Here is a 27873-nt window from a genome sequence, read left to right as displayed (position 1 = left end):
TGCTGCAGCTCCGAGCTGCCCTCCCCAGAGCACAGCAGAAGCCCACCCTACAAGGGAACCCCTCCCCCCGTCCTCTCCCCCCCCCCGCTCTGCCCTTCCCCAGGAGAGCTCTGGGTGCTTCCCCCAGCCCCGAGGGTGCTGCCCCTGCTCCAGCCCCAGGCACCACGCATCCACGCCCCCCCCCCCTTTCCAGCTACCAGCAGCTTTTATTGTGCACCAAAACGAACACCAGATGCAACAAAAAGTCCCGCTTTTCGCTGGGGTAGGTTCCTGGGCCCTGACAGTACACCCCCCCCCCCCCCCCAATGCTGATCCCCCCACCCCCCCAGCTGATGATGATGCACGACCCCTGTCACGAGCTGGGCAGTGCTCAGCGGGATGGGCTCAGCCTCGGACAGCCTGGGGAGGGGGACAGCAGCCGAGTGCCACCCAGGGCCAAAGCTGTGCCCCCTTCATGGGGCAGGGTGGCTTCATCACCAGGGTGTCCCGCGCAGGGACACGGCCCTGCACCAAGGGCGCAGAGGGGAGCACAAGGATGGGGCAGCACCAAACCCCCCTGGTGCTGGGGAAGCTGGGAGCCCCCCCGCCCCGCTGTGGGATGCTGCAGGTAGAGCCGGGGAGGTGATGGGGGCCCAGGAGACCGCGGCCCCCAGGGAAAAGCGGCTGTGGGCTGAGCGCAGCGCAGGGGGTGCAGGCACCCTGAGCCATCGCTGCCCCTCGCTGCCTTGCAGCATCACAGTCCAGCTTGGAGCCAGTATGGAAAAGGGGCCCCTGCTCAGAGACAGCCCCAAATCTGGGATCAGCACTGACCTAAAAGGTGGTTTTTGGGGGGTGAGAGCCCGAGGGACACCGAGCAGGCAGGGCAAGGAGGCAGGGAGCCGCGAAGCCAACGGGCGCAGCGTGTGCGTTGGGCAGCTGAAGCAACCTGGCAGTGCTCAGGGCTGCTGAGCAGCTGGGGGGGGGGGACCCGTACCCTCCCTCGGGGATGGCACGGAGGGAGAAAACCCGCTGCCAGGCCCAGCGGCAGCGGTGCCAGCGAGGCACGGAGCCGCTGGGCAGCGGGGCTGAGCTGGGGCTCGGCGCTCGGGCAGTGGGTGGCGAGGCTTCCTTGCGCAGGAAGGGGCCTCCCCGAGGCCGTGGTCCTGTCGAGCGTCTCGTGGTCCAGTCTTAGGTATGTCCAGGGAGTCCTTTAATCGGTGGCTGGGGCAGAGCTCCTCTTCCCCCTTGCCACCAGCAGGACCTGCCCTCACCCCCGGCTGGGGCGGGGAAGGGGCGAGGGGGGTGCCGGGGCTGTGGACGCAGCAAGGACAAAATAGCTCAGGGTCTCACGGGCCAGAGATGCTATTTGGAGAGCTGCAGGGCTGTGACCACCGGCTTCATCTTGAAGTACTGTTTAAATCTTAGCTTTGCATATCTGCCGAAAGAGGGACGGCCATGAGACAGTCACCCCCACCCCGGTGCTGACTCCCCGGGCCGCAGGATCCATCCAGTGGGGAGGGACCTTTGGGGACGCTGGTCCCCTCCAGCCCCGCGTGGACTCACCTTAAGAAGTTAAAGTCTATGGTAGAGTATTTATCCTGGATCAGGCCCCAGCATGCCCAGAGGAAATGGGATGCCTGCAACAAAAGAAGGATCAGAAACTGGCAAGCAGCATCCCTGCCCGCAGGACGAGATGCTCTCGTCTCTCCCGGCTGGGTCCCAGCAGCCCCACGGCCGTGACGACAGGACACAGGGTGGCAGCCAGCTGGGGCTGGCCCAGGCGTGTAATTTTATATGCTCCGGAGGCAGATGGCAGCCCGGGTGAGGAATGCCAGCAGGAAGGATGCTGAGCAGCCGCACAGCGTGCTTGGGGCACCAGCTCAGGGCACGTGCTCAGGGGTGTCCAGTGTTCGTAGCTGGATGCCCCTCCTGACCCCACAAAAGTGGGCAATGGGGATTTGGCACCAGTGGGACAGGTCCCTGCTGCAGCAAAGGGCTCTGCTGGAAGGGATGGGGGCAGAGCTCGGGTGCAATTTGGCAGGGTGCCAAAGCAATCGGGCAGAAGGGTGCAATTTGGCCAGGTGCTGCCTCACCTAGGTAGTTTTTGCTTCGGCCTTTCTGAAAATCAGCTCTTGGCAAAAGTAAAGGGGTCAGAATGCCACCATCCCTCTCACAATTGAAGTGTCCCCATCCCTGCAGCAGCCTGCAGCACTGCTGGGGACCTCCACCTGCCGCAGCCCAGGTTGCTCCGACATGGGGAGGAGAGAACCAAACCCCCTCACATCAGCCCCGCCGTGCTGGAAATCACCGTGCCAGCTCCGGCCAGAAAAACAGCTGAGATTTCACCTAAAATTTCCAGAGGATTGGCTCTGTTCGCCCAAAAGAGGATTTCCTCATGCTTGGCTGCACCCTGGGGTCACGCAGCTTCTCTGGTGGGATGCCCAAGGCTGCTGCTGTCAGACACACTGCCCCTTGGCACACGCTGATGCTGGCTGGAGGCCAGCACCGTCTCTGACCTTGTCCTGGGGCTCAGCACCTCCGAGCGCAGCCAGGCCTTTCGGGGGCAGCCCCCTGCCCTCACCCCAGCTGCACCCAACCCCCCCAAGGCTGGTGCCTGCCCTTTGCGAGTGACCAAAACCCATCCCCGAGCCCAGCTCCTTCCCACCTCCGGCACTCACCAAGGAAAACTTGTTCACTTGCACGTAGAGAGCCTCCAGCTCCTTGTCGGACACGGCCGGCCCCGTGCCCCCCTGCTCGCCCTGGGTGAGCTGCTTGTAGGCCTGCAGGTAGGAGCGCAGCCACTGCAGCTGGGTCTCCTTGCTGGGGTAGAGGCGGTAATCCACCTCCTTCACGCCTGCGAGGGGACCTGGGGTTAGTGATATCCCGGGGGGGGGTTATCTAGGGCACAGCAGGGTGACCAAGGGGCCCCCCAAGCGGGATGGGGTGAGTGAAACCATCCCAGCTCCGGGCTTGCACGTGCTGGGGGTCAATTCTGATTCGGGGCACCCGCCCAGCTCCACCACGGTTAACAGAGCTGGGTTCTTGCAGGCAGCACGCCCTGGCAGCAAATGGGGGGCCACGGCAAGTAGAGACCCCCCCTCGGGCATCGCTCTCACCCCGGGCAGCCCCTTTTTTAATTCTCTTGGCAAAAGTAAAGCTCTCGGGATGGATCCCTGCCCATTTCCCATGGGGGCGCACAGGATGCAACAGCCTCCTCCGTTCCCCGAGGATGGGGAGCCCTTGGGGAGCTGCCACCACCCGGGGGGGTCTCGAGAGCTGCCCGGCTCACCCGCAAACTCGTTGAAGTGGTTCCCGATGTCGAAGGCCTGGTAGTTGTAGCCGGTGTACTCGTAGTCGATGAAACGAACTTGCTCTGTGAAGGCAAAGCGAGGGGCTGCGAGGGGCTGGGGATGGAGCCAATGGGTGCCCGTGGGGGGGGGGGACACGGGGCTGAGCCCCCCCTGGCTGGGCACGCCACACCGCCGCCACCAACCCTGCGTCCTGTTGTAGATGATGTTCTTGCAGAGCAGGTCGTTGTGGCACAGCACCACCGGGGAACCCAGCTGGGAGAGCGTCTCCTTCATCCAGGCCAGCTCGTGTTCAAGAGTTTCCAGGCTGGGCACGTCCTGGTGGAGGCTGGGGAAGGGGAAGGGGGTGGAATCACTTCTGCTCGCCTCCCCTGGGGGCGGAAGGGAAGGGTTGCCCCCCGCTTCCCTCCGTGCATGTCATAAATGAATTAATCAGTGGTACAAAGTGGGGCTAACGAGGCTGGGTTTGGTTCGGAAGCATGCTCGGGCATGTGGTGCATCCCCGGTGGTGCCCAGGGCACCTGGCTCAGCCTCAGCCCTTCCCCTGTCCTCGCTTAGGTCCTCGCCCACCCCCAAGCTTCATCAAATCAGCTACAGAGCCTCGCAGTGCCGCTCGCATCCAACTAACCCAAAGGCCACGGGAATTTTTTGCATTCCCCAGGCCACGTAACCCATTCCGTACCCTCTGCAGTTGCAGTTCCAAGAAGAGAGCCGGTTAATAATTACTGAATTGGCTGCATTTAAGGTGCAGACTTGGGTAAAGTCTGCCCGCAGCATGGCGAGCACCAAGAGCAGCCCTGCGTCCCACCCAGCCGCCCAGGACCTGGTTAATTATTTGCCTGCTTCAGGGTTCGTTCACCTCTGCCGCCTCTTGGGGCTGCCCGCATCCTTCCACGGACGCCCCGGCTCGGCCCTGGTGCCCTCACTCACCTGACATGAACCCGGGCTCCCAGCAAGGCATCGCCCTGCCAGCAGTGGGGTGAACTGGTTTGAAATGGGGGCTGGCTGCTTGCGTCTACGCTGGGTCACTAGCTTCCCCTCCAGCACCCGCTGCTCAGGTCCCCCCAGTAAGAAGGGCCTGAGCTTCACCTTATTCTAGCCATGGCTTAAGACACGGGTTAGGTTTGCAGGGAGGAGGAGGAGGAGGAAGATTACAGCAGGTGGGAGCTGCTGGCTCAGGCCGGATCCTGCCTGGGTGCTGAGCAGCCACGACCCAGAGCTGTCTCTGCCCTAGCACAGCAAAAGTCCTCCCTGCACCAGGCAGCTGATCCGTCCCACAAGCATCCCCTCCACTGAGGGGCTTGTCCACAAGGCTGCTCACAGATGAATCATGGCCCAAGCGTGGCCACGTGGCCAGGACCACCCCAAAAACCCGCTCACGAACCCCAGACTCCAGCAGAGGCTTTACCTGGGGACCGGGGCTCTTCCCCCGGTCCCGTAGGAGGACCTAGAGGTGGGTGGGCAGCGGGTGCCCAAGCCAGAGCCTGGCTCTTTGGGATCCCTCTGCCTTTACCTGGGGTTGGGTACCTTTGGGCTGAGGTCCATCTTCACGAGGGTGAGGTATTTGTGCAGCTTCTGCCAGAGGATGGGCTTGGGGAGGCTCCCGTTGGCGTGGATGGCATGCACCCGGGCCATCTCCTGGGCCACCAGCCTGGAAGGAGCCACAGAGACATGGGTGAGAGCCTGAGATGGGGCTGGAAATGTCTTTAAAGAGATTCTAAAAAACACACCCCGCACAGCTGAGACCCGTCTCCATTTCAGCTGTGAGCCTCTGAAGGATTTTAAGACCCCGTCTGGGTGAAAGATGGCGTTCGCCTTCCCAGGGGAGGCTCAAATATAAACCACAATTCTCAGGCAGTCTCTTTATTCACCAAAAGCTTAAAAAACCCATTGAAAAACCCGGTGCTGACTCGGTGGTGCCCCTCACTGGGGAACTCGGCCCACTTACCCCCCTGCACCACCCCGTTTTGGGCACGGAAAGGACGGGAGCAGAGCCCCCGGGCACCGCTTTGGAGCAAAGGCAGCGAGGGGCAGAGCTGGAAACGCGAAGCAGGGCCACGGGCCCGCTTCATCCAGCTCCCCCCCCGTCCCCGCACACCCCAGCACATGGGGGTCCTGTGCACCTGAATATGTGGGGGTCCCGCACGTGGTCGGGCCCCAGGGCGATGCCGGGCAGGAACTCGTAGCAGAGCCCGTTCTGGAAGGCGCAGTAGAGGTCGGGGGCACAGCCGTGGGCGCGCAGCACCTGAAAGTTCCTCAGCTCCGTCTCCCGGTCCACGAAGAGCTCCGTTTTCCTGCCGTAGATGCGGACCAGCACGGCGTCCACCATGTCCTCGTCCGTGTAGCAGGCCACGAGCTTGTTGGTGATGCCGTCGGTGAAGAGCTGCAGGGGCAGAGGGGCGGCAGAGGCGATGCCCGCAGGTCCTCCGCCATGCGGGGTGGGCACGGGGGGAACCCCCCCTGTCCTCCCGGCACAGCCACCCGTGGGCAGACCCCAGGGAGAAAGCAACGTGGTAATGGCAACAAGAGGCTATGGGCAAATGAGAGCAGGACGCAGCAGTGCCTGTGGGAGGTGGAATGAGTTTGCAAGGCCTCGAGGCTCACGCCTGAGCTGGGGCTCTGCACGGGCATGAGGCTTCAGCTACCCCAAAGCGCAGGTGCTTGGGGTGGAAACCCGCTGCTCTTTTCCACCTGGTTGCTCAAGGGCAGCTTGATGTGCTGCAAGCACGCTTGGCATCCCAGCAACCCTGGGAATCGGTCCCAAAAAAATCAGCGCAAACCTTTTGGCAGAAAACAAGAAGAAGAAAAAAAAAAAGAAAAAAAGCCACGGCAAACAAGGCTGAGCAAACACCACCACCCCATCTCCTCCTCCTGACCCTCCCCGCGGGGCAGGGCTGGGCGGGAGTCGCTGATAGGCAGGGACGTCTCTGCTGGGGACGTCTCTTGTCACTGCCCTGATGGCTCCTCGCAGATGGAAAGGGAGTTTTGTTCTCCCGGCTTGGCCGCCTGCCCGTGCACATGTGGGCCCCGCTGCCTCCCGCGCCGGGGTCCCCTCCCTGCCCCGGTTTCCATCCCCTAAAGTACGCCAAGGAGTTTGGGGCTCCTCCGCCCCACGGGAGACCCCCACGTGGGCAGGATGCTCAGCCGGAGAGGGGATCCAAGAGTCCCCCGAGTGTTCGAGGGGACCCAAAAGTACCCCACATTTTTGAGGGGACCCAAACGTCCCCCCCGTGTTCGAGGGGACCCAAAAGTCCCCCTGTGTTCTCCCTCCATCCCGCTGCAGTTGGGCGAGACGGAGCCAGTGCGATGCTGGCGGAGCGGGAGGGCGCGTGGTAGGTAGCAGCGGTGCTCGGGGGTGGGACAGCTAATTTTAGACGGCTCACTCAGCAACTCGCGCTCCTATATAGGGTGCCTATATATAGGGCTTCCCTATGCAGCCTGCCGAGGGAAACTCAAAGCGCTGGAATTACACACCCGGGCTTGGCCGGCGCTAACGCCCCTCGTTGCACAGCTGGTGGCGGCATCCCTGGGGTGAGCACGTTGCACAGGGCTGGCTGTGCCAGCCCGTCGGCATCGCACCAACGCTGCTGCTGCTGCCTCACCTGCCCCTGAGTTGGGCTGATGCTGCCCAAGCAGCCGAGCTGCTTTGCCCAGGCCACATAATCCCTGTTTCCACCACGGTGCCGCGCTCGGCTTCTGCTCTCCTCGTCCTGCTGGGCTCCAGAGGGCAGAAATTCAGCAAGCACAAGGTGTCATGCCATGCAAAAGGTGTCCCAACATGCACAAGGTGTCCCGCCGTGCACAAGGCGCCGCAGCCTTGCGCCGATGCCTCTGCGAGCAGCACGCGCAGCAGCCGCAGGTGAGCGGCTCCACCTGCAGATGCTCAGCGCTGCCTCACACGCTGGCTCCACGCATTGCCTTGTCGTGCTGCCTGACGGCGTGATCAGCCCTTTGCAGAGGGTTTAGCGGGATTACTGAGCCTTATTCCACCCCCCCTTGAATTCCAGACCGTTAATTTCGGAGACTCGCACGTGGCTCGGCAGCAACCTGCACGCACGCAGGGGCTCGCCCAGGTTGGGGGCGGCACCCCCTCCAGCTCCCAACGAACGAGTGTGACTCCTTGGGATATTCCTTGATGATCCAAAGTGCAGCTAATTGGTGCCAGGGCCATGGCCCTGCTACCAGCCAAATCCTTTCCTGCTGTTGTTGTGTGATTTGGGTTGGGGGGAGGTAGGTGTGACTACACCAGCAGCTTGGCAGCAATTAAAAGAAAAGCAAGACCTGGTGCAGAGATACCGAAGGGATGCAGCTCTGTGCCGTGGTGCTGCACCCCTGCAAGGGGGCACAGGCAGACCCCGGTCCCCTCCTGCAGCCCTGTGCCTGCTGTGAGGCCACGGGTCCCAAAGCTGCCGCGTTCGCTGCCTCCCCGTGCCCATGCCAGCACTCCTGCTGCCTCTCCTCGAGTGCTGTGCATGTCACAGCAGCTGAAGTTAAAAAAAGCCCTGGGAGGCAGAGCACAGCCCTCTGCCACGCTGAAGTCCTCGTGGTGGTTCGTTCAGCTCCTCATCACTGTCTCTCTTATTGCCGGGTGGGTAACGGAGGTGTGCGTGCGCCCTGGAAGCACCGCTGGGAGTCACGGACTAAGGCCTGCGCCGCTTCAGTCTGGAGATGCTTCTGCCCAGGAACGGAGCTCCAAGGATGAGTCGTCGTCTCCCTGGGCACAACCTGGAGCACAGGGGGCTGGAGACCTCAGCAGCCGGAGGGCAGGTGCGGGAGGCTGAGCACCCGGACCCATCCTCCCCATTTCCTGCACCCTGCCCCATGCGCTGGGGGATTTTTTTCCATGGTACAGGCACAGCCTGGTACAGTCCCTGCAAGCAGCTGTGCACTGACACCGTGCACCGAGGTGGTGTGAACTGGGCACCGCTCCAGTGCGCGGCGGAAAGCTAACAGGAACGCTAATAGGAACCAGCTGAGGACCAGTGTCCCACTCCAATCCCCTCCCGAACTGCTCTTGCAAGAGCAGCGAAGGGAAATGCAACTGGAGGTTCCCCCCACATCTCCCAAGTTTTTTTCTTTTTTCAAATTAAAAACACACGCACGCATGCACAAGCTGCTGTTGAGCGTGGATTCCCCTCCTATGCCCGGAGAGAACCTGGTCACCAGAGAGCCAGGTCCTTCTCCACCTCAGGTCCCCCCCCAGCCGTCACCGTGGCGGGCAGGGCTGTGCCGCGCTAGGTGCCGCGCAGTGCCCGGGACATTTCCTGCCCTGACAACTATGCGGTGTGAGGAACTCCAACTCCAAGCTTCCTGTCTACTACCATCTGCCCTTTCGCGTGTATTTTCCTGCAGCTTCTTGTATTTAATTACACTTGGCTATTAATACATTTTTAATGACACTCCAGGCACACGGGAAGTGTGTGCCTTCGGAGGACACGCGCGCACATGTCTGTGCGTTTCAGTGCACCCAGCTCCGCCGCAGCCCCACTTTGTGCCCCCAGTGAAGACGCAGCCCCCACTTCTCCACCCCAAGACCTGGCACTCGTGGAGGGGGACGGGGCTGCAGAGCCACGCAGCCCCCAGCCCCAGGACCCGCTGTGCCAGCTCGGGACGATGCCAGCTCCGAGGACGCCGTGCGAGGGGACCGAGCAGCGGTGCAATACCGCTGATAACCCACGCCAGCACCGCCCCTGGGAACCGCTGCTCCCCCAAGCAGGGCGATGCCGGGGGGGCTGCCAGCACGGCCCCCAGCCTCCACCCCCCGCAGCAGCCCCCAGGATCCTGCTCCCATCTGCGGTCCCCCCTCCGTCACTCCCCAAGGGGGGTCCCCAAAGCCTGCTGGGGGGGGGGGGTCTCAGTGCTGGAGACCTGTGCACACCTGCTCAGCCCCTCTCTTTGGAGGGCATGGAGGGGGCCAGGATGCGTGTCCCCCCCCCCCCGGCAGGCCCTGCAGCCCCCGTGGCGGATCCCATAGCCCCCTATAGCGGGACCTCGGCGCCCCCTTCCCGCACGCCCTGCGGCCCCCCCGGGGCGAGCCCTCCCCAGGCGGGGGCCATACCTTGGTCTTCACCCTCGCCGGCTCCCAGCCGGGTCTCAGCTCCCGCACCAGCCGCAGCGCCCCGGGCAGCACATCGCCCTCATCCACCGCCATCCCCAGGTGGGGAACGCACGGAGGGACCCCGCGGCCCCTTCCCCGACCCCGGTCGGCTTCCGAGCAATCCGGGCAGCGGCCGGCAGCTCCGGCCATCCCCAGCTCCGAGCACCCCGACCCTCGGCCCATGTGCCGGGGGCTGCGGCGGGGCCGGCGGCCGCGGGGAGGAGCCGCTCGCCGCTGGGAAGCCATGAGTCACCGGCCCGCCTCCCTCCGCCCGCCTTCCCCGGCAGCTCCCGCCCGCATTGTGAGCTCAGCGGAGCCCGCACCGAGCCCCGCACCCGGCTCAGCACCGGGGAACGCCCCGGGGAGCGCCCCCAGCCCGGCCGCCGCCGCCGGAGCATCCTCGCGCTGCGCCCCCGCCGCAACCCAGCCCTGCGTCCTGGGGATGCTCCGGGGCTGGAGGGGCGCGCCCCGCAGCTGGGGATGCTCCGGGGGTGGAGGGATGTGTCTCGCAGCTGGGGTTCGGGATCGGGACTAGAAAAGTGGGGGGACGGAGGCGAGCGCATGGGTATGGGGGAGAGGGGTGAGGTTGGGGTTTTGGGGGGGGGGGGATGCAGCATGTGGGGTGTGCTTCAAGGTGTGCTGGTGGCATGGCGTGGTTTGATGTTTGGGGTGGCTCTGGGGGGAGATAGGAGATGGATGCTGTGGTACTTGGGATCCCTCCTGACTTGGGATGTTCTCTGATTCTGTGGTCTCCAGGAGTCCTCCCTGCACTGCCCTCTCCGGACCTGCTACCATAAATCACAGAATCACACAATCACAGAATTGTTAAGGTTGGAAAAGCCCTCTAAGATCACCTGGTCCAACCATCTCCCTACCACTAACGTCACCCACTAAACCATGTCCCCAGGCACCACGTCCAACCTCTCCTTGAGCACCCCCAGGGACGGTGACTCCACCGCCTCCCTGGGCAACCCGTCCCAAGGCCTGACCGCTCCTTCTGAGAACAAATTTCTCCAAATTCCCAACCTAAACCTCCCCTGGCACAACTTGAGGCCATTTCCTCCTGTCCTAACACCATCTCACCCACAATGCTCACGCCCCACAGCAATAGGGATTTATAGGGGTGCTGAGGAGAGCTTTGAGAGTTAAGAGGGAGCATTCCCCACCCGTTGGCCCCGCTCCCCACGGCCCGCTGACACCTCTCCAGCCTGGCTTCATTATCAGAGGAAATTACAACTGCCCGTGGCTCGGAGCAGAGAATGCCCCCTCCAAAGTTTACAGCTGGCTGCAGCTGAAACCAGCTAAATGGACCGTGGAGACTTGAGGAAAATCATTTAAGGAAGGGGAAAAAAATAAACCAGCCTGTTCCCTGTGTTGCTATATATAGAGTGAGCTCTGTCAGTTTTAATAGGATCGTCATAATTGCTCCGGCTGCTTTGCTGGGCTGAGCGTGGCCTAATTGCTTGCCCATAAAGATCACAAGTGTTAATACGGGGCAGTTGCGGGTTAGCAATGCCTCGCAGCCTGCTCTGCACAGCAGGCACCAGGAAATCGCCCTGGCACAGGCTATTAGAGGTGTTAATAGGCTGGCTTAAGGGGCCCGCCATCAGCACCACAGCAGCCCAGGCACCTTTCCCTCCCACTGCTCGGAACAACAGGAGCAGAACGAGACCCCAAAAAACCTCCTGTCGGAGGCCAGTCCCACCATTTTCCAGCTGAGGGCTGTATGCAGAGACTATCACGGGGGGGTAAAATCACCTGGTGCTTTTTCAAGCTCAGAGACACTCAGGTCCTCTCCAGACCAGACCCTTTGCAGTACAGGTAGGGCAGAGGAGGCTTAGCTATTTGCAAGGGGAAATTTCCCTGCAGAGAAGCTTGCCAGCATCTCCATGAGCCTAGAAGGCTTCAGAGAGGCCAGGCTGCAGTTCCAGAGCTGACCTGTGCAGCCCACCCCTTGCTGAAGGTCCTGGGGGGCTCTGTCCCCCCTCCTGTGCCCGTCCCCACATGGCTGCTGCTTCCCAGCCCCAGGGTTTCCTCTGCCGGAGAGCGGCCGAGCGCACGGGAGTGAGCTCAGGAAGCTCTGGATGAAAGCGGATGGCCAGGGCCCCTTCCCTCCACCCCCAGCCCCAGGGGGCCATCACCACTGCTCTCCTTGTGCCCTGTAGAGGCAATGGATCTGCTGCAGAAGGTGATGGAAAGAAGCAAGTAACATCCTCGGGTGCCTTGAACTTCCCCTCCCTGGAGACCCAGGGATGCGCATCCCAACGCGAAGAGGTTTAAATACTCCAGCGAGGCTTCATGGCCACTCAGACCTCGACCCTGCCAGTGGGGAAAAACATCCGCTCAGCCACATCCTCCCTGCTGCGAGGAGAGCCTTGTTCCCTTCCGCGGAGCAGGGAAGGGGACGAGGGGCTGCAGTGGCAGGGAGGGAGGGCTGGCACGTTGCTGCCTGCCTGCTGGCTGGCAGCACGGTGCAGCAGCAGCCCTGCTTGTGCTGCAAGGAGCATCGCTCTCCCAGACGGCCTGAGAATCAGCTCGTGCCAGCCTGTGCTTTGGGCAGCTCTGGGAAATCCTCAGCAGTCATCACTGGTGGCAGAAATGAGGATGAGAAGCTTCTGCAGGCGGTTGCGCTCAGATGGTGGCTTGCTCCAGGCTGTGCTCCAGACCCCGTGGCACTCACGGCACCTGAGCGGGTCGAACGGGAGATGAGAGCGCCTTGCAAACCGCTTGGCCTTGGGGAACGCTTGGATTCGCAGCTGCTGCGCTGTGATGGGAGCCACCACAGCTCTGCAGCTCAACAAGAAATGTCAGCCCGTGGTGGGAGCGCTGCCTGCACCTCCAGCCCGGGGCTCGCAGCTCCAGCATACCCGCTGAGCAGCTCCGCAGGCAGCAGGGGCAGAGACCAGCCTAGGGCTGGCAGCTCGAGCCAAGGCGGCGGTGAAAACAAATCAGGCACTGGGGCAGCCGGAGCCGCCTTCCTGGTGGGGCAGAGCCAGCCACCCTGAACCGGAGCCGCAGGCTCCTTCCCCTCCCCAGAGCGCAGCAGACAGACGGACAGCCCCATCCCGCTGTCCCCAGGGTGCCACTGGCCTTTGGGGGAAGGCAGGACAAGGCACGGGTAGCTGCAGGTCACCTCCTGCAGGAGAGGCTTGCTTGCTGTTTGTGCAGACCCCAGTTTGCCTGCAGGCAGGCACAGGGGGGTCCCGCTCTCGTGAAATGGGTAAGGAGAGAAAAGCAGCGCCTGCTGTGCTGAATCCCAGAAGAGGAACACTTGTTTCTGCAATTCCCTTGAAAGAAGTTTGTCTGACTTCTTCCTTCTGCAGGAATAAGCATCCACTCAGCTTCCTGTTGCTCTGAGATTGTTTAATATTAAAACACGAAGAGGGGTAGGGATAACACCAGCCAAAACAAGCGCCATTAAAACCAGCCCGATTATTTTTCTCCCATTCAAAGAACGACCATAACGATAACAAACCATCACTCCACAGCGTCTGCAAGCTGCAAGCACCTCTGCTCCAGCCAGCAGAGATCTGCCACATGCGGTCCTATTGCACATCACCCTGAAAGTCTCTGGAGGTGCAGCCCCAGACCCCGGATTCCCCTGGGACCCCCAGACGGAGGATGCTCGGTGGAGGATGCTCTCCAGGCTCCCATCTCCCCAGCTGCTGAGGCTCTCGGGAAGCAGCGCGGGGGTTTTGGAGTGGGAGAACATGAGGCTGTGCAGTTGCTTCAGTACAGAGAGGAGGTGGCTGTGCTTTAAGGAAACGCCGTTCCCGTTTGCATTCCCATTTGCTTCTCCTGGGTGCTGCTCCTGCCTCCCAGCTGGCTCCCCAAAACCCCCTGGGGCCCCGGCGCTCAGCGGGCCGTGGCGAAGCCGATGCGGTTGTTGCGCCGGTCGAATTTGGTGTAGTAGTGCCCGATGAAGCTGGCGCCCAGGATCCAGAGGGGGCCAGCAGGCGGGGGGATGTCCAGCCCCGAGAAAGCCACCACGCAGACGTCCTCCCCGTACTGGGATTGCTGCAGGGAGGAGCAGAGCCCGTGACAGAGGTGCCAGGACGGCAATTTCTAGCGCACTGTGCCATCCCCAGCCCCATACCCTGCTCTTGGCCTTCAATTCCCTTCCTTCACGGGATATCCCTGCCTGTCTCTGCTCTTTGCTTTCACCCCAAATCTCCCCCAGTCACCCCCCTAGAAAGCAGCAACAGGTTGATCTGGCTCATCTGGACACCTCTGCTGAGCAGGAGGGTTTGGGGAAAAATGAGAAGCATTCCTCTGGGGCTCGCTGCAGCTGCCTTGGGAGAGCGAGGAGGATGCAGCACAGCACAGGATGCTCCCGGAGGCACTCGAGCTGTGTCACTCTCCCCGTGGTGGTCCCATCCCTGCCCTCCCACCCGCATGGAGGGATGCAGCTTACCCGTAGGACGTAGGCTGAGCCGCCGAGCGCGTATGCCTTGCCGCCCAGGTGGAAGGAGATGTTGGGCAGCTGGGGGACTCGGTCGCAGTCAACCACGTACTGCGGGAGGAGGAGACGGTGCTGAGCCCCGGGCTGGGCTGGGGTGTGGGACAGGGACACGGAGCAGGGCTTCGCTCACCTCTCCTTCAGCCATTTCTGCTGCCCCGATGGCTTTCATCAGCACGGACACGGGGCCGGCCGGGCCGGTGATGTAGGATGCTCCGGTGTCGATGGCCACCGAGCAGCCTTCCTTGCAGAATAACACTTCAGCCCCTACAGACACCCTGCAGCAGGAGGCAGAGGGGCGACCCTGAGCCTCCCATGGTGGCCACAGCTCAGCTCCCAGGGCTTCCTTGGCCAGAAACACCAGCCGAGCAGAGCTTGTGCTGTTCCCAGTGCCCCCAGCACATCAGCCCTCCGGGGGCACCTTCAAGCTTCTCAAACGCGCAAGCTAAGCTTCAGCATGTGCCTTTTTCATTTTTTATTTTTTAAAATCAAACAAAGCAGACTTGTTTCAGCGCCTCGCACTGCCGCTGCAGGCTGAAGGGGGTTAAATTCCTCCACCGCAGCTTCAGAGCTGGATCAGCCCACGGTGGTGCCTCCCCCTCCGCATTCCCCAGCACCGTGATGCTCATCGCCCTGCGGCTCCGTGCCAGAGGAGCCCACCCCGCTGCCTCCCTTCCAGGGGGGAAAATCTCCCTGCCACCCCCAGCGTGCTTCTCCCAGGCCAACCCTCACAAGCCCAGGGTGGTTTGTAGGATTTGCCTGGGGCCATATCGAGGTGCTCCCTGTCCTCACCCCTTCATGCTGATCTGCCAGTAGCCGCTCTTGCTGACGCTCAGGTAGTGGAAGTCGCCGGTGTAGTAGGCTGGGTCGCTGCCTCCAAGGATTATTTCCCCGCCGGGTTTCAGGGGAGCGTTCCTAGGGTGCAAAACACAACGGGGTGACTCCCCCCCTCATTTGGGGTCCCTGAAAGCCCAGGGGCAGAGGGCAGCAGCATGCAGGGCTTCCATCCCAGTGAGCAGAGCAGGAGAAATCCTGGGTTAGTCCAGAGGGTGCAAGACAAGAGGATCGAGGGCTGCAGCAGGCGGGTCCCCGAGCAGCTGGGTGCAGGTGTGCAGGTGGAGCCCGGTGCTGCAGCTTTGGGGTCTGCCGCCCCAGGGTGCACGGTGCCTGTTAGTGGGTGCTGCCTTGAGAGCTCCTGCTTGTCTTCTTACTTCGAAGCTCTGCAAAAAGGAGAGGCTCTGTAAGGCTGTGCTCTGCAGGTGGCGGTGTCCCGGGGGGGCTGTGGGCACCCAAGCAGCACCTGGGTGAGGTTGTAAGTGCAGCTAGCATCCTTAGGGCTTGTTTGTTATGGATGAATCCACCTCTAGTTGAGGTAAAGAGCCACACTTTGTGCTTCAAGCACGCATTTGTGGGGCTGGTCGCTGTTGCACATCATCAGGCTGCTGTGGCCATGATCGATGGTCAGTGCGGGGAGGGAGCAGCGTTCCTGGTCTGCCAGGAAAGGGCCCTTCCTCTGCTCCTGTGGGATTTAGTGCTGCTGGCCCACAAAAGCTTGGGGCAAGAAATGAAGCAGGAAGGTTTGCTGATGCAGGTTTTTCTTCCTTTTTTTTTTTTTTTTTTTTTTTTTCAATTTTGCCTTTAGGTGAAGCCCTGATTCCACTCCCTGCTTTGATGGTTCCGGCCCTGTGAGCAGAGCCAGAGACTTTGCAGCCTGACGGTGACAAATGAGCAGGGAGCAGCCGTCCCCAGCACTCCCTGCTGAGCACCCCCCCAGCTCTGCCTCCTGGGCCACCTTGTTCCACCCCAGCTCCTTTGGGCACCCTCCCCGTGCCCTCCACCCCAGCCCAGGTCCCACAGCCCCATCTGTGCCTTCTTCCCAACCCTAAGACGTGACCCCAGCACCAACACAATTGCAACACCCACACTTTGCAAAAAAAGACACCTCCCCAGCCCTGCGAGACCCACCGGCTGTAGTAGACGGAGAACACGTCTTCCTTGAGGATCTGCTGGGAGAGGATGCGGTCGAAGACAGGGGTGATGCCGTCGATGGCCTGGCTGGGGTATCCCATGCCCAGGACCCCGTCAAACCTGGCAAAGATGAAGGGGAAGGCGGGCAGCGCCGTGGCCTCGGCAAACACCTGGATGATGGGGATGTCCGACACCTGGGGAAGAGCACGAGTGTCTTTGCAGGGAGCTGGGGGGTCCAAAACCAACAGAGCCCCCCTTTCTTAGGTACCTGGCTGGGCTCATATCGGGGAGCAGAGCCCCCTCGCAGATCCAGGTGCTCCAAAATTCAGGGCATGCACTCACCATGACCACGTCCTGGCTGAGGAAGCCTTTGACGCTCCCCGTCCCGTAGCGGATGGCGAAGCCGGTGCCGTTGGCAATGTACGTCCGCGACTTGGAGGAGTCGTAGCGGCTGTGGGAAACTGGGGAGGGGCAGAAGGGCATCAAAGACAGCGAGGGAGGGGACAGAGGGACTGGCTGGCGGTCCCTGCTCCCCCGGCCTATGGGGGAGGATGAACCCAGCCTGCCCCAGCACCAGGAGACCCCACAGCGGTGAACAGACCCCGCTGGGCAAAGGCAAAGGGCTGTGAGCACCCCTCGAGGTCAAGGGAATTGTCCACATCCACGGGGCGCAGCTGGGGCTGGAGGGGGTCAGCCCCGGGGTCCGACTGTGCCCCCACCCCGGCACTCACCGCAGGCGCTGTAGAGGGGGGAGCACTTGCAGGATGGCACCCACAGGTTGGCCGAGCCCGTGTCGAAGACCACCTTGAAGGTCTGCGCGGGGGTCCCGATGCTGATCTCGCCAAAATACTGTGTCTGGAAGAAGCAGAGCACGGGGGCTGTTACATGGGGTGCACGGCTAGCACTCCAGATTTCGGTGCTGGAGCTGGTGCCAAATGAGGGGTGAAGGATATGGGAGGGCACCAAGCCCCAATTTAGGGAGGGCCTCACGTCCAGGTAGTTGGTGAGGAGGGTGGGAGCCGTCCCGTTTCGGGGGCCGGCCGCCCCGCTGCGCCTGCCCTGCCGCAGCTCGGGGAAGACGTCCGCCACCTTCACGCCCATCTCCTGCAGCGTCTGCCGGATGGACGGCATCCTCCGCAGCGCGATCCTGCGGGCACAGGAGAGGGCTGGGGGGCATGAGGGGCACCCACCGGAGCCCCCCAGCTCCCTGCTGCCCTGCGCTGGGAGATCCAAGCGGGCGGCTCTAGGTGGCAGCAGCTCCCTGCGCTCTGGGGCCGCAGCCAGGCCCCCCCTTGGTCCCTCTCCCCCCCGCAGGGATGTGGCACTCGGGGCGCAGGGACACTGAGGGGGGACCCCGGGGGTGGCTGCCGCAGGAGGAACCCTCCCGGCACCGGGCTTTGGTGGCACAGGGTGGCCACACGCTGCATTGAGGCTCGGCGGTTCTGCGAGCGAAAGGCATTGCCTTGACCTCGTGGGCTATTTCGGAGGCAGAGCTGCTGCTAAGCCACGCGGTGCTCAGAGGGAGAGGCGAAGAGAAGCGAGGAAGGTGAGCTGTGCCAGTGCAGAGGAGAAAAGGAGGAGATGAGGTGTTTCTCAGTGGGTCCGGGGGAGCAGAGCTGCACCAGGTGCCGCAGGAGGAGAGCTCTCGGGCCCTCAGCACCATCCTGAGCGCTGAGAAGCAAGGTGAGACAGCAAGACCCAGCACATCACGGTCCTCATGCATGGCTGGTACCTCTGCAAAGCCTGGGCCGGCGAGTGGAAGAAGCTGGCACCCCAGGTCAGGGCCAGGAACAGCAGGTACTGCAGCACCCTCCTGCTGTGTCCAGCCAGCATCGCGCTCTCCCAGGGCAGCCTCCTCCTCTGCTTCCCTGCGTCCCAGAGGGGAGGATGTTTTTATAGCCTGGGCTTCTGCCTCCCCGTGGGTTTCTCCTCCCCGCTGGCCGAGGGAGGGCTGGGGATGCTGCAGGCAGCGCGGTGCAGGTGGCTGGGGAGTGCCCATGGTGGATCCCATGGGCTGGCAAAGGCAGCTGGGAGTGGCTGCGAGCCCCTAACCCACGCTCTCCTCAGCCCTGCTTGGTGCCAGCACCAGGCCATCGCTGGCACAGCACCTGCAGGACATGGGCCAAGCGCCTGTGGGTGTCCCTCAGGAAAGATACTGGTGACGGGGACACAGGGGTGGCTCGGCTCTAGCCTGGCCATGCTGCCCAGGAGCTTGCCCCAAGCTGAGCAGGGCAGAGGAGAGCAGAGGAGTGGGGTTTTCCCAAAGGGCCAGGGGTAGGATCAGCAACCGCAGCCCCTTGGCCATACGGACGCTATGTGCAACCCCACCAGCCCCTGCTGCCCTTATGGGGGCTGCTCTGAGCCCAGCAAAGGGGGAGAAGCCCCCCCCAGCTTAGTGACACCAGCAAGGGAAGAGGACCCGGGGGCAGAGAGGAGCTGAACTTGGAGTTGATCAAGGTACGAGCACCTGCAGCTGGTCAGGAGGAGCTGCCGGCTCTCTACCCCCTATGAGCAGGGTGCAGAGGAGCTCAGCACTGCTGGGGGGCCAATTTGCGGTCCCCTGCCCTACATTTTGGAAGGGACATGAACCAAGGGGATGCACAGATGGCAAGCTGAGCTGCCCCAAACCAGCAGCAGCATCTCCTTCACACAAGGAACACGGATGGCTCATGCAGGGCTGTGGCTCCCTGCTCAGCACCCAGCCCAGGCTGCGGCTCTGGTGTGCGGGGTGCCCGTGTGCTGGACCAGGCCCCGCGGCTCCGAGCCCAGCACTTGACCCCAGGGAACCTTGGTAGGAAATTACTGCAGCAGCAATAAAAATGTTCTCGGAAGAAACCTGCTGCTGCACATGGCCCTTCCTTGAAACCCCCAGCTACGTAAACATGCCAGCACACTCCTGCTGCAGCCAGGATTTGTCCAGGGCGCTGCTGGCATCCTTGCACAGGGGAAACGGGTGTTTGGGGGGGGGGTGAGGAGGACACCCCACAACCTACAGACACCTTGTTTCCAAAACCAGGGCTTCGGCCTCCTTCCCTCCACCAAAACAAAACAAAAAATCCCTTGGGAATTTTGGCCGCAGCATTTGGAGCTGGGGAAGGCTGAACCCAGCGGGCACCGAGGTTCAGCCCCCGCCGGCCATGCTGCCCCCCGGCCCTGACGTCTTTTCCCACGCAGGGCCCCGGCACTGCGTCACTGGGGGCGGCCTCGTGCCCCCGGCGCGGGCTGCAGCGGGCAGAGGGGTCAGGAGGCAGCAGCCTGGCCCCTGGCGAGGAGCCACCAGGCATAAATTCCCTTCCTGGGCATCCCATGGGCTTGTTAGCTTTGCAGAGCCCAGGTCCCCAAAGGAGGGGTTGGGGTTGCAGCGTGACATCAAAAGGGACCGCGTCAGCCCAGGGAAGGTGATCCCAGGGCACGGGGCCGTGGGGCTCCGGCGTTTCCAGCTCTGCTTTGACCAGGGGAGAGCATGTCCACAGGACCCCAAGGATGCTGAAGCCGCAGGGTATGGCTCCAGGCTCAGCTTTCCCGCAGGAGGGATAGACGGACTCGTCCCCCTGGGGCCACCAGAGTGGGAAGCAGCTGGGAAAGGCAATGGGATGCGGGTACAGGGCCAGGCACTGCCTGGTGCTGGTCCCCAGGGAGGAAAACCAAGGCTTAAACAGGCAAAACCAACTTACCGAAGCCCGTGGCAGGGGAGCTGCAGAAGAACTGAGGGCTGTTGCCTTGCAGCAGGCAGTGCCAGCCCCAGGGCTGGGCTGGCAGGCAAGCAAACAGGCAGGCAGTGCCAGAGGATGACCCCTTGGTGCACGACTCCTTCCTCCGTGCAAGGAAAATCCCCTCAAGGCATTTTCCAGCCACCTCCACCAACGGCAGGACGAGCAGATGGTGCACGGGAACAGCGATGGAAAGAGCTGCCACGGGGCTCTAAATAACCAGCAAAGGGTGCGTTTGTGTGCGGGGTTATAGGGAGTAGGGCAGGGGGGAGCAGCACTGCTAACGCACAGAAGGACAGCCACAGGGACATCAGCTGCCTCCAGACCTCCCGGACTTTATCCCCTGCCCTAAGGGAGATCAGACCCACGAGGAGGGTGCTGAGCCCTTCCCACAGAGCCCTGAAGCATCGTGGAGTTCTGCTCACCAAAGCACCTGAATTTGCAACGAGTTAAGATAAGAGGCCATCAGGCAAGGCTGCAATTTCCCCCGGCTGATTTGTGTGCTGCTGCTGGGAGCCTGCTGCAGGTTCCTTCAGAGGGTTTCGCACCGTTCCACATCCTAGAAGGAGCAGCTCATCTGGAAATAACAGGGGAATACTCTTCAAGTTATTTCCTGCCTGCTTTCAAGGAGCCAAGTGATTGAGCTAAGAGCGGATTCAAGGAAAATGCTTTCCAAAGGGCAACAACACTTTCCTGCAAGGAAATTGTGCTCCTCTCTAATGCTGGGCTGATCTGAACAAGGGCACTTCAGAATAAAGTTTGAGCTTCGTGCTTGTAACCATCCCTCTCTAAGCAACATCATTAGGAAATTCTGCAAAATAGCTTTATTTTTCTTGAGGGATCTCTTTAAACAATACAAAAAGTAGATGCATTTCTGTGCTTCCCACGTATTTTACACACATCTCTAGCCTGAGTTTGTTGCTGGGGGAAAAGAAAACAAAAACACCTGAGGATCCTTGCTCCAAAGGACTGAAAAGCTCAAGCGTAAAAGCAACTTTTGGGAAAGATGGAGAGGAAAACGAATTGCACCAGCACCAGGGGGAATTCAGCCACTGACGTCAGCAGAGCCAGGGCTTCACCCAAAGTGTTTTCCTAAAACCAAACCCCCTCCAGCAGGTCCCACGGAGGCAGCAGTTGGCTGAAGCAGAGGGAAAACATCACCCTGAGAGGAGGCTCTGACGCAGGCCCAGGAGGGCAGCATCCACTCTGCCCCCGAGGCAGCTCACGGCTGCCCCAGGGATGGGGGGTTAAATATAGAGAGTTTTGTTACGGTGCACGTGAGGTTTCCAGCACCATGCCTCTGTCTTGGTGGCTCCCAGCAGATGAAGTCTGTCTGTGAGAAGCTCTGCAGCCCAAATGCAGGTTTTCAGCTGGGATAGAGCAAAGACAGGCATCACAGATATGCGCCAAGGAGGCTGCAGCCCTCAGCCACCTGCGTGATATCCGAGCCTGGGATGTCTGAGCTCTTCCCAGCTCTTGGTGTGCTCCAAGCCCGGCTCCTTTACCACCAAACGTGACCCTGATGCCTGTCCCACTCCTGCCTTCCTCCTACCCACAGCCAAGCTCACCCCAGGAAACTGCAGCAGAGGCTTTCAGGATGGGAAAAAAGCTAACAACCTGCACTCAGACTGAAGGTGCCCCCTGCAAACCAGCAGCAAGGGGCAGCTTCCCCCAAACAGAGCTCCCCCTAGGGCTGCGCTGCTTTATTCCCACCGGAGAGCTCATCCCCTGCAACCCAGGGCTCAGCTGGGTGCTGGGGCTGGGCTTCGGGTGCCCAAACGAGATACCCCACATCAGCTGCGCTCCCAGAGCTGTTCCCAGCTCCGCTTTCACCTGCTGCAAAGCAACTGCAGCCCTCGCCCCGATGCAGTGTCTGCGGAGTGCCGCCGGGCACAGCCACTGCCTCGCCGGGGCTGCGCTTCAATCAGGAGGGAACAGGTTCAGCGCAACCTTGTTAATTAATTCTTGCAATTTAAGAAGGGGATCTGCACAGGGACCCGCTTTGATGTGATTGCCCCGGTTTAATTAAACTCCTGACTTGCACCCGGCTCCCCAAGTGCTCACAGGAACCTGGCTTGCATCCACGGAGCTCATGCCTCGGATTGCAGCCCCGCCAGGTTATCGAGCTGGCAGTGCTGCTCCTGGAGAGAGGATTCTCCGCATCCCAGGAAAAAATGGTTCCTTCAAACTCACCTCACTGCCCCCAGCAGCCATCCCAAACAGCCCGTCCTGTCCCCTGCTCAGAGCCATCCTGGCTGCCCCAGCTCCACCAGCAGCCCCCCCCAAGCTGCCACCGGTGCGCCCAGGCCGGGTGCATCCCATGGGAAATGGGGCTGTGGGAAACGCAAACACAGGCTGATAGTGCTCCGAGATAGCAGCTCCATGTCCGCATGCTTCCCTACAAGTGCTTCAGCCCCCCTCCCACCCCAGCATCTCTCAATTAATTAATAACCTCGGATGTCGTTTGCTTTTTTATGGTCACTGGATTTGAAAGGGGTAATTTACTCTCCTCCGATGGGGTCATGAAATGTTAATGGGGTATAATGGGTGTTTTCCTAACCTCCCCTGCCCTCTCCTGCTGCTCCCTGGGCTCTGCTTGCCGCAGCCCACGACCCCGCTGGGTGCGTGGGAAGGCAGCCACAGCCCCTGCGAGCTCCCCGTGCCACCACGAGCCGTGGCCACGGCAAGGTCCCTGTGCCATCACCAGCTGTGGCCGTGGGAAGGTCCTGGTGCCACCTCCCACCAAGGCCATCATGCTTCTGGGTGGCACTAAGAGGAGCCAGAGCCGGAGCAGGCTCTGAGCCTCAGGAAAGGAGCACAGCCTGGGTTCAGTCTCAGACACGTTTTTTAATTAAATCAAATTCTCATCAGGGGAAGAAAAAAAAAATAAAATAATAGCTACCAAGCCTGCCTGGCGCAGCCTGCGAGGCACTGTCCCTGCAGCGGGGCCAGCTCCGAGCCCTGGGGCAGCAGCTCCCGGTCCCGCGGGACCCACGGCTCGCTTGCGCTGCCCCGTCTCCGGCTGGACCCATCTTGCGGTCACACCATGGAGCTGCTTTCTCCCAGCTTCTGCAAAAGCTGCAAGAGGGACAGAACTGGATTAGTGGTAAAATATTTCAGTGCATCCTCCAGGAGCTGCGCGGAGGCCATGGTGACGTTCCCCTGTACATCCATGATGATTTATTTCAGCAGTGCCAGCGATTTACATCACCCATGGAGTGAAGACCCCAAGCATCCACGGGTGAAATCCTTGCCCAGCGCCCTGCTCACCTTGGTCAGGACGGGGATATTTCCCAGCGAGCCCAAAAACCCAAAAGCCACCGGGAAAAAACTCCTGCACCAAAACAAAAGGCTCCGTTAGGAGGGCAACGGGGTCTGCCTGGGGCTGGGGGGTGCGCTGTGCCCATGACGGTGCCACGGCCAGCAAGCTGCGGGGCTGTTTCATCCCGTGGCAGATGCTGGTGGCGTGGATTTGGTGCTGCCCCCACCCCGTGCCGTGGCAGCCGGGTGCCGCAGAACAGACCTGAAGAGGCTGACGAAGCCGTAAGCCTCCAGCAGCATGCCCAGGAGCGGCCACCGCATGAGGACGATGAGGACCCCCCCCAGGAAGAAGCTGGTGCCCTTCAGCTTTTGCCTCTGGAAGAAGAAGGTGAAGGTCCGCCTGAAGCCGATGATGAAGATCAAGCCTGCGAGGAAGAGGATCTGGGAGGAAGAAAGCGGGATGGGTGAGATGAGCCTGGCTCAGACGGGCCTTTGGCTCCGGGCCTCCCCAGCTGGGTGTACTCACGTTCCCAAAGGCCAGGAGCACCGAGTCGAAGTACAAGAGCATCCCAAAGAGGATGAAGAAGACACCAAAGCCGACCAGTCCCAGGCCGATCCCTGTGGAGGACAGGCTGAGACGAGGGCTCTGGCACAAAGCTCCCCCTCGGGCTGCGGTTGCTCTTCTTGGAGCCTCCCCATCCCATTCCCTCCCAGAAATGTTCTTTCAGATTCTCTCCAAAGGTTTTCCACCTGCCAAAACCTTGGGCAGGCGGCCGGGTTCCCTAAAACCCCTCCGGGCTGCCGAATACAGACTAAAACTACAAGGAAAACATAAATGGGAAGGTCATCTCTTTCATTTGCCTGAACAGTTGCACAAAGGCTGCGGGTGCTGGGAGAGGCTGGAGATGCTCAGGCAGGCAGCGAGGAGCCGGCACCTCCCTGCTCGCCTCTCCTCATGCAAAGCAGGGGCAGAGAACGAGGGCAGAGCCGGCCCCACAGCGCTGCTCCCCCTGCAGAGCCCCCCACAACACCAGCACCCACCGGGGTGCAGCACCCACATCCCATCCAGGCTCCCCCCATGCTCCCCGCACCACGATGGGCTTCACGCCATCGTCCCCTCTCCCTGCCCCGATGTCCCCAGCCAGCAGCCTCCAGCCCCGGCACGTCCCCACGGCGCATCCCACACCCTGCCGAGCATCCCCGCGGCCACCGGCTGCCCGCTTACGCTGGAAGTCGCTCAGAGTCACCATCTTGCTGCCGGGGGGCCGGGTGAGGCCGGCGAGGGCGGCCGCCCTTCCACGCACTCCCCGGCAGTGACCCTTGGAAAGGCCTTCGGTCCCCACGTCATCCTGCAAATCATTAACGGCCCCGCAGCGCCGCGGCTCCACCGGCGGGGACGCCAGGAGCGGCTCCCTTTCCAAACCGGCCGCTTTTATTTCTTGGGTTTATACAAATTTGCCGGGTACAACATTTTTTTTTTTCCCCTCTGTTGAGTAGCTGCACCTAAAATAAATCCTAAAGGGGAAATAAACCCAGTAAAACAGGGAGAGGGAGGAGAACGTGCCGCCAGCCCCTGAGCTACGGGCAAGGTCCTTCCTGCACGGTGAGACCCTACAGATGTCTGCCCACTGTTCAGTCTGGTATTAAAATTGTTACCTGAGGTCAACACAGTACAAAAGACACCGGCATCGCATTTTTTCATAGATACTTTTATTTCTCTAACACTAGCAAAAAAATCCAGAAAACAACTATCCCCTTTCCCACCCCCCCCCCCTAGTGCATAAATAGATTTCCTCCCGATGCAAATTCCTTCTCGGTTACAAGTCACTGCTATATGAAGTGTTATGAAAAATAATAACCAAAATAAAATTAAGAATTAAAATGTATTTTTTTTTCCCTAAAAAACAAAACGACAACCCAGTTCCACAACACTGCAGCCGCGGGATGCTGGTGCACGGGGCTGCGCTCGCAGCCTGGGGCAGGCTTGGACCCCGCGCACCAGTGGCAGGGGCACGGCCACGCGCCCACCTCCTCCAGCCACTGGAGACGGGGGCAATTTGCCAGCTACAGGCCTGCGTGCCCCCCCCCGGGCAGGTGTGTACAGCCGGTGTAAAGGGGTCTGCACCACCCCCAGCACCCCGATTTACACAAGCTGGGGAGCCTGCCCCGGCCGGCACGCCTCTGCGCCCAGGGACGGGGAAATAAAGGCGTCATCTCTTCAAACTTACAGTCTCTTTATATTTTATTTTAAATAAATTTGCTTTTAATAAAAGCAGAAAATATATATATATTTTAAATAGTTCTTTTTTTTTCTTTTTCTTTTTCTGATAAATTGGCAAAGAATCTGCTTTTGTAATGCATTGGCAGGGCTGGTGCCAACAACCCTGCAGAGAGAGAGATTAGCACAAAACAGTACCTCCCAGAAAAGAAGAGAAAAACAAATATATATATATATTATAAATGTAGAATTTCCATAAAACATATATTAAGGCATGTAATAGCAAAATAAAGGGCCAGCTTTATGAGCTAAGAGGGTTGCAGGAGGCTTGGGAGCGGAGCGGGACTTGGGGTTCCTGGGATCCTAGGAGTATTGCTACGATCGGGGGAGCGATGGGGACGTAGAGGGGGGGGCCTCGTGGCAGCACACGGGTACAGGGCAGGGGGCTGGCCAGGGCGTCAGGATCCAGCCAGTGGGGAAAAAGCTAGGGGATGGTCAGCATCTGGCTCCTCACCCCATCCGCCTCACCCCTCCCGGCCCTGCACAGCCTGATGCTGTTTCCCGGCAGGACCAGCTTTTTGTCCTCCCTCTGAAAAGCTAAAGAAAAGGGTAAACCCGCTACAGAAAAAAAAAGAACAAGCCACAGGGGTTGGAGTGCAATGGCAAGGTCTCGGGGTGAGATGCGCTGTCAGGTTTTCAGAGGGCCCTGGCCCATGCTGGCACTGGAGGATGCGAGCACAGCTGGGGTCCCCCCAGCCCTGCCCCCCAAATCCGTCACCCCCCGGTGCTCATTAACCCAGCCCGGGGCTGTGGGGCAAGGAGCCCCCTCCTCCAGCAGCCCGGCTTGCACAGACACCCAGAGGTGTCCCGGCTCTTTGCAGCCCCAAGTTGCTCCCCATGCGTCCCCCCAGCCTTGGGCACCCATGGGTGCTGGGGGTGACCACAGACAGTGTGTGGGAGTGCACTGAGGACAGACCCCGCTGCTGCCACCCGAGGTGCTCATGGCCCAAACCCGGACCCCTTCTCGGCACCGTCCCCAGCCACCCGCACAAATTCCTGCTCGGCCCAGCGAGCCGTGGCTTCGTGCCACTCGTCTGCTCCTTTCCAACATCCCAGTCCCTTCCCAGACCTGCTGCTCCGTGCCAGCACCGCACCGGGCAGCCCTCGCACCACCCCAGCACCCAGGATAATCCTCCCTGTGTCCTCCCTGTCCCCTCTCCATCCGACCCCGCACAGCTCCTCCTTCCTTCTGCTGAGCCCCGGGCACGAGGCGCGATGGGGCTGCCAGGCTCTGCTGGTGACTCCCTCCAGCGAGATGGATGCTAAAAGCAGTTTCAGGGCACAGGGAAAGGAGCGAGCATCCAAAGAGCAGAGACGGAGCCTCCAGCACGAGGTGAAAGCACCACCCATGATGGGATGGCTGAGCTCCAGGTGGAGGAGCCTCGCTGCAGACTTTTGGGATGCCAACACATCAGCATGGAGAGATGGAGGGTGCTGCGCTCCTCCAGGGCTGCCCCAGCAGGGAGAGGGCTGGCTGTGCCAGGACCACTGCTGCAAGTGCCCCCCTGTATGGCTGTCCCGGCCAGCCTGGCACCCAGGCCACCACAGATCCATCCTTGTGCCAGCTCAGGACCCCCAGTCCTTGGGGTCCACGCTCCAGCGGACCAACTCCCAGCACCCGCACATCTCCTCCAGGACAGGGCAGAGCAGCCGGTGTCGTCCGTGCCACATCTCCCCGCTCATCCATCCCGGGGGGGTCTCGCCATTGGTGGGAAGGAGGGAGGGGTCCAGGAGAACCAAAAACGATGGCCGAGGAGAGGTTCGGTGTCGAGTCGGGGCGCGTGTCGGCGCGCTAAAACGTGGCCCCATGGAACTTGACGGCGCTGGCAGCGGCCAGGGCTTGAGCTGGAGGGAGAGGAGAGCGGAGATGAGCCACGAGCGCCACAGAGACCCTCGAGCAGCTTAGAGAAAAGCCCTGTGAGGTCTTGACCCCGTACCCAGCACCTCCCGGGGCCAGCAGCTGGCTCAGCCCCCGTGCCCAGCCTGGGCTCCGCGGCTGTCCCACACGGGGGGCTTCACCGTGCAGGGCACTTGCACTTGTTCCATAGGAGGAGCCGGGGCTGACGTGGCTCAGGAGATGTTAGCTGGAGCAAGCAGCGATGGGCGGCCGCCGGGTGGAAAAGGAGGCCGGGGGAAGAGGCACCCCCCACCCGTCCCCGGCTGGAGAGGATGGGATGAAGTACAAGAGAAAAGGTGCTTACTTCATGGCTCAGACACGCATAAAATGGCTGCTGTCGGCGACCCGGGATGTTTCAGACGAGAGGGGGTTGGTCGGTGGAGTCGGGGAGGCTGGGGAGGTGGGAGGGCTTGGGGTAGCGCATTGAGCTGGAAACAAGAAATGGGAGAAGGGCGTGAAGAACACAAGCTGGAGGCAGCGGGATGGGAGAGGCGGCACAGCGACAGGCGGCTCCCAGCGGGCAGGTTAGCGGAGGGGAGGAAACGAAGAGGAAGGAAGGGAGGAAGCAAGCGTGGTTAGGACAAACAGCCACAGTGGCGCCCGGCACACGTGAGCTCCCTACAGGGCTCCTCATGGACAAGGCAGCGCGCTCGCTCGGGCACCGCGTGCCACCGCAGTGCATCGGCGGTACTTCCCAGCCCCCGAGCGCTCTCTGAGCTGGGTTTCTTTCCTTGGACGTGGGGCAGGAAGATTGGTTTTGACACTGACTGATCCCACGCTGCTCAGTGCTGCTGCAGGGGAAGGTGGCCCCAGGTACGGCCCTGGTAGCCGCTGGCATCACCCCGCAGCCGCTGGCATCGCCTCGCTTGCCGGGCTGGCTCACCTGCTGCGTGGTGGTTCCCTGCACCATGCTCTG

At 61.3% G+C, this 27873-nt stretch overlaps 4 protein-coding genes across 27 annotated transcripts in view; all 4 read right to left on the bottom strand.

Annotated features, from left to right (window-relative positions):
* Positions 1-119: 119 nt before the first annotated feature.
* On the bottom strand, positions 120-9784 carry ETNK2 (ethanolamine kinase 2). The gene is made up of 8 exons (XM_040536099.1): positions 9346-9784; positions 5411-5670; positions 4801-4938; positions 3473-3615; positions 3269-3352; positions 2658-2833; positions 1543-1616; positions 120-1414 (listed from the first exon to the last, which is right to left on the bottom strand). The coding sequence occupies exons 1-8, from the start codon at positions 9628-9630 to the stop codon at positions 1342-1344; spliced, it is 1233 nt and encodes a 410-aa protein (XP_040392033.1). The 5' UTR covers positions 9631-9784; the 3' UTR covers positions 120-1341.
* A 2942-nt stretch (positions 9785-12726) lies between these two features.
* On the bottom strand, positions 12727-18184 carry REN (renin). 2 transcript variants are annotated; one of them, XM_040536165.1, is made up of 10 exons: positions 17544-18184; positions 16802-16958; positions 16543-16666; positions 16154-16272; positions 15809-16005; positions 15055-15063; positions 14636-14758; positions 13977-14121; positions 13799-13897; positions 12727-13401 (listed from the first exon to the last, which is right to left on the bottom strand). In XM_040536165.1, exons 1-10 carry the CDS (start codon positions 17642-17644, stop codon positions 13240-13242), a joined length of 1236 nt encoding a protein of 411 aa, XP_040392099.1. In that variant the 5' UTR covers positions 17645-18184; the 3' UTR covers positions 12727-13239. The 2 variants fall into 2 exon arrangements, with proteins under 2 accessions (XP_040392099.1, XP_040392100.1); XM_040536166.1 differs by lacking the exon at positions 15055-15063.
* A 4168-nt stretch (positions 18185-22352) lies between these two features.
* On the bottom strand, positions 22353-24032 carry GOLT1A (golgi transport 1A). The gene is made up of 5 exons (XM_040535433.1): positions 23967-24032; positions 23309-23428; positions 23045-23223; positions 22792-22855; positions 22353-22599 (listed from the first exon to the last, which is right to left on the bottom strand). Exons 1-5 carry the CDS (start codon positions 24030-24032, stop codon positions 22561-22563), a joined length of 468 nt encoding a protein of 155 aa, XP_040391367.1. The 3' UTR covers positions 22353-22560.
* A 1385-nt stretch (positions 24033-25417) lies between these two features.
* The window catches only part of PLEKHA6 (pleckstrin homology domain containing A6), a 48765-nt gene continuing 46309 nt past the window's right edge, over positions 25418-27873 (bottom strand). For 20 of the 23 annotated variants that reach the window (XM_040535951.1, XM_040535950.1, XM_040535949.1 and 17 more), the window contains 2 exons: positions 27262-27385; positions 26715-26905 (listed from right to left, as the gene is read on the bottom strand). In XM_040535951.1, coding sequence (XP_040391885.1) covers positions 27270-27385 — 116 coding nt within the window. In that variant the 3' untranslated portion in view covers positions 26715-26905; positions 27262-27269. Of the gene's footprint in view, positions 26906-27261; positions 27386-27873 lie in introns of all 23 variants that reach the window. The other 3 variants (XM_040535970.1, XM_040535957.1, XM_040535962.1) reach the window with 1 other exon arrangement.

The sequence above is a fragment of the Cygnus olor genome, chromosome 24, assembly GCF_009769625.2.
Source record: "Cygnus olor isolate bCygOlo1 chromosome 24, bCygOlo1.pri.v2, whole genome shotgun sequence".
In the NCBI taxonomy this organism is placed as follows: Eukaryota; Metazoa; Chordata; class Aves; order Anseriformes; family Anatidae; genus Cygnus; species Cygnus olor.
The sequence above is the reverse complement of the archived record's forward strand: the minus strand, read 5'-3'. Positions and strand labels throughout refer to the sequence as shown.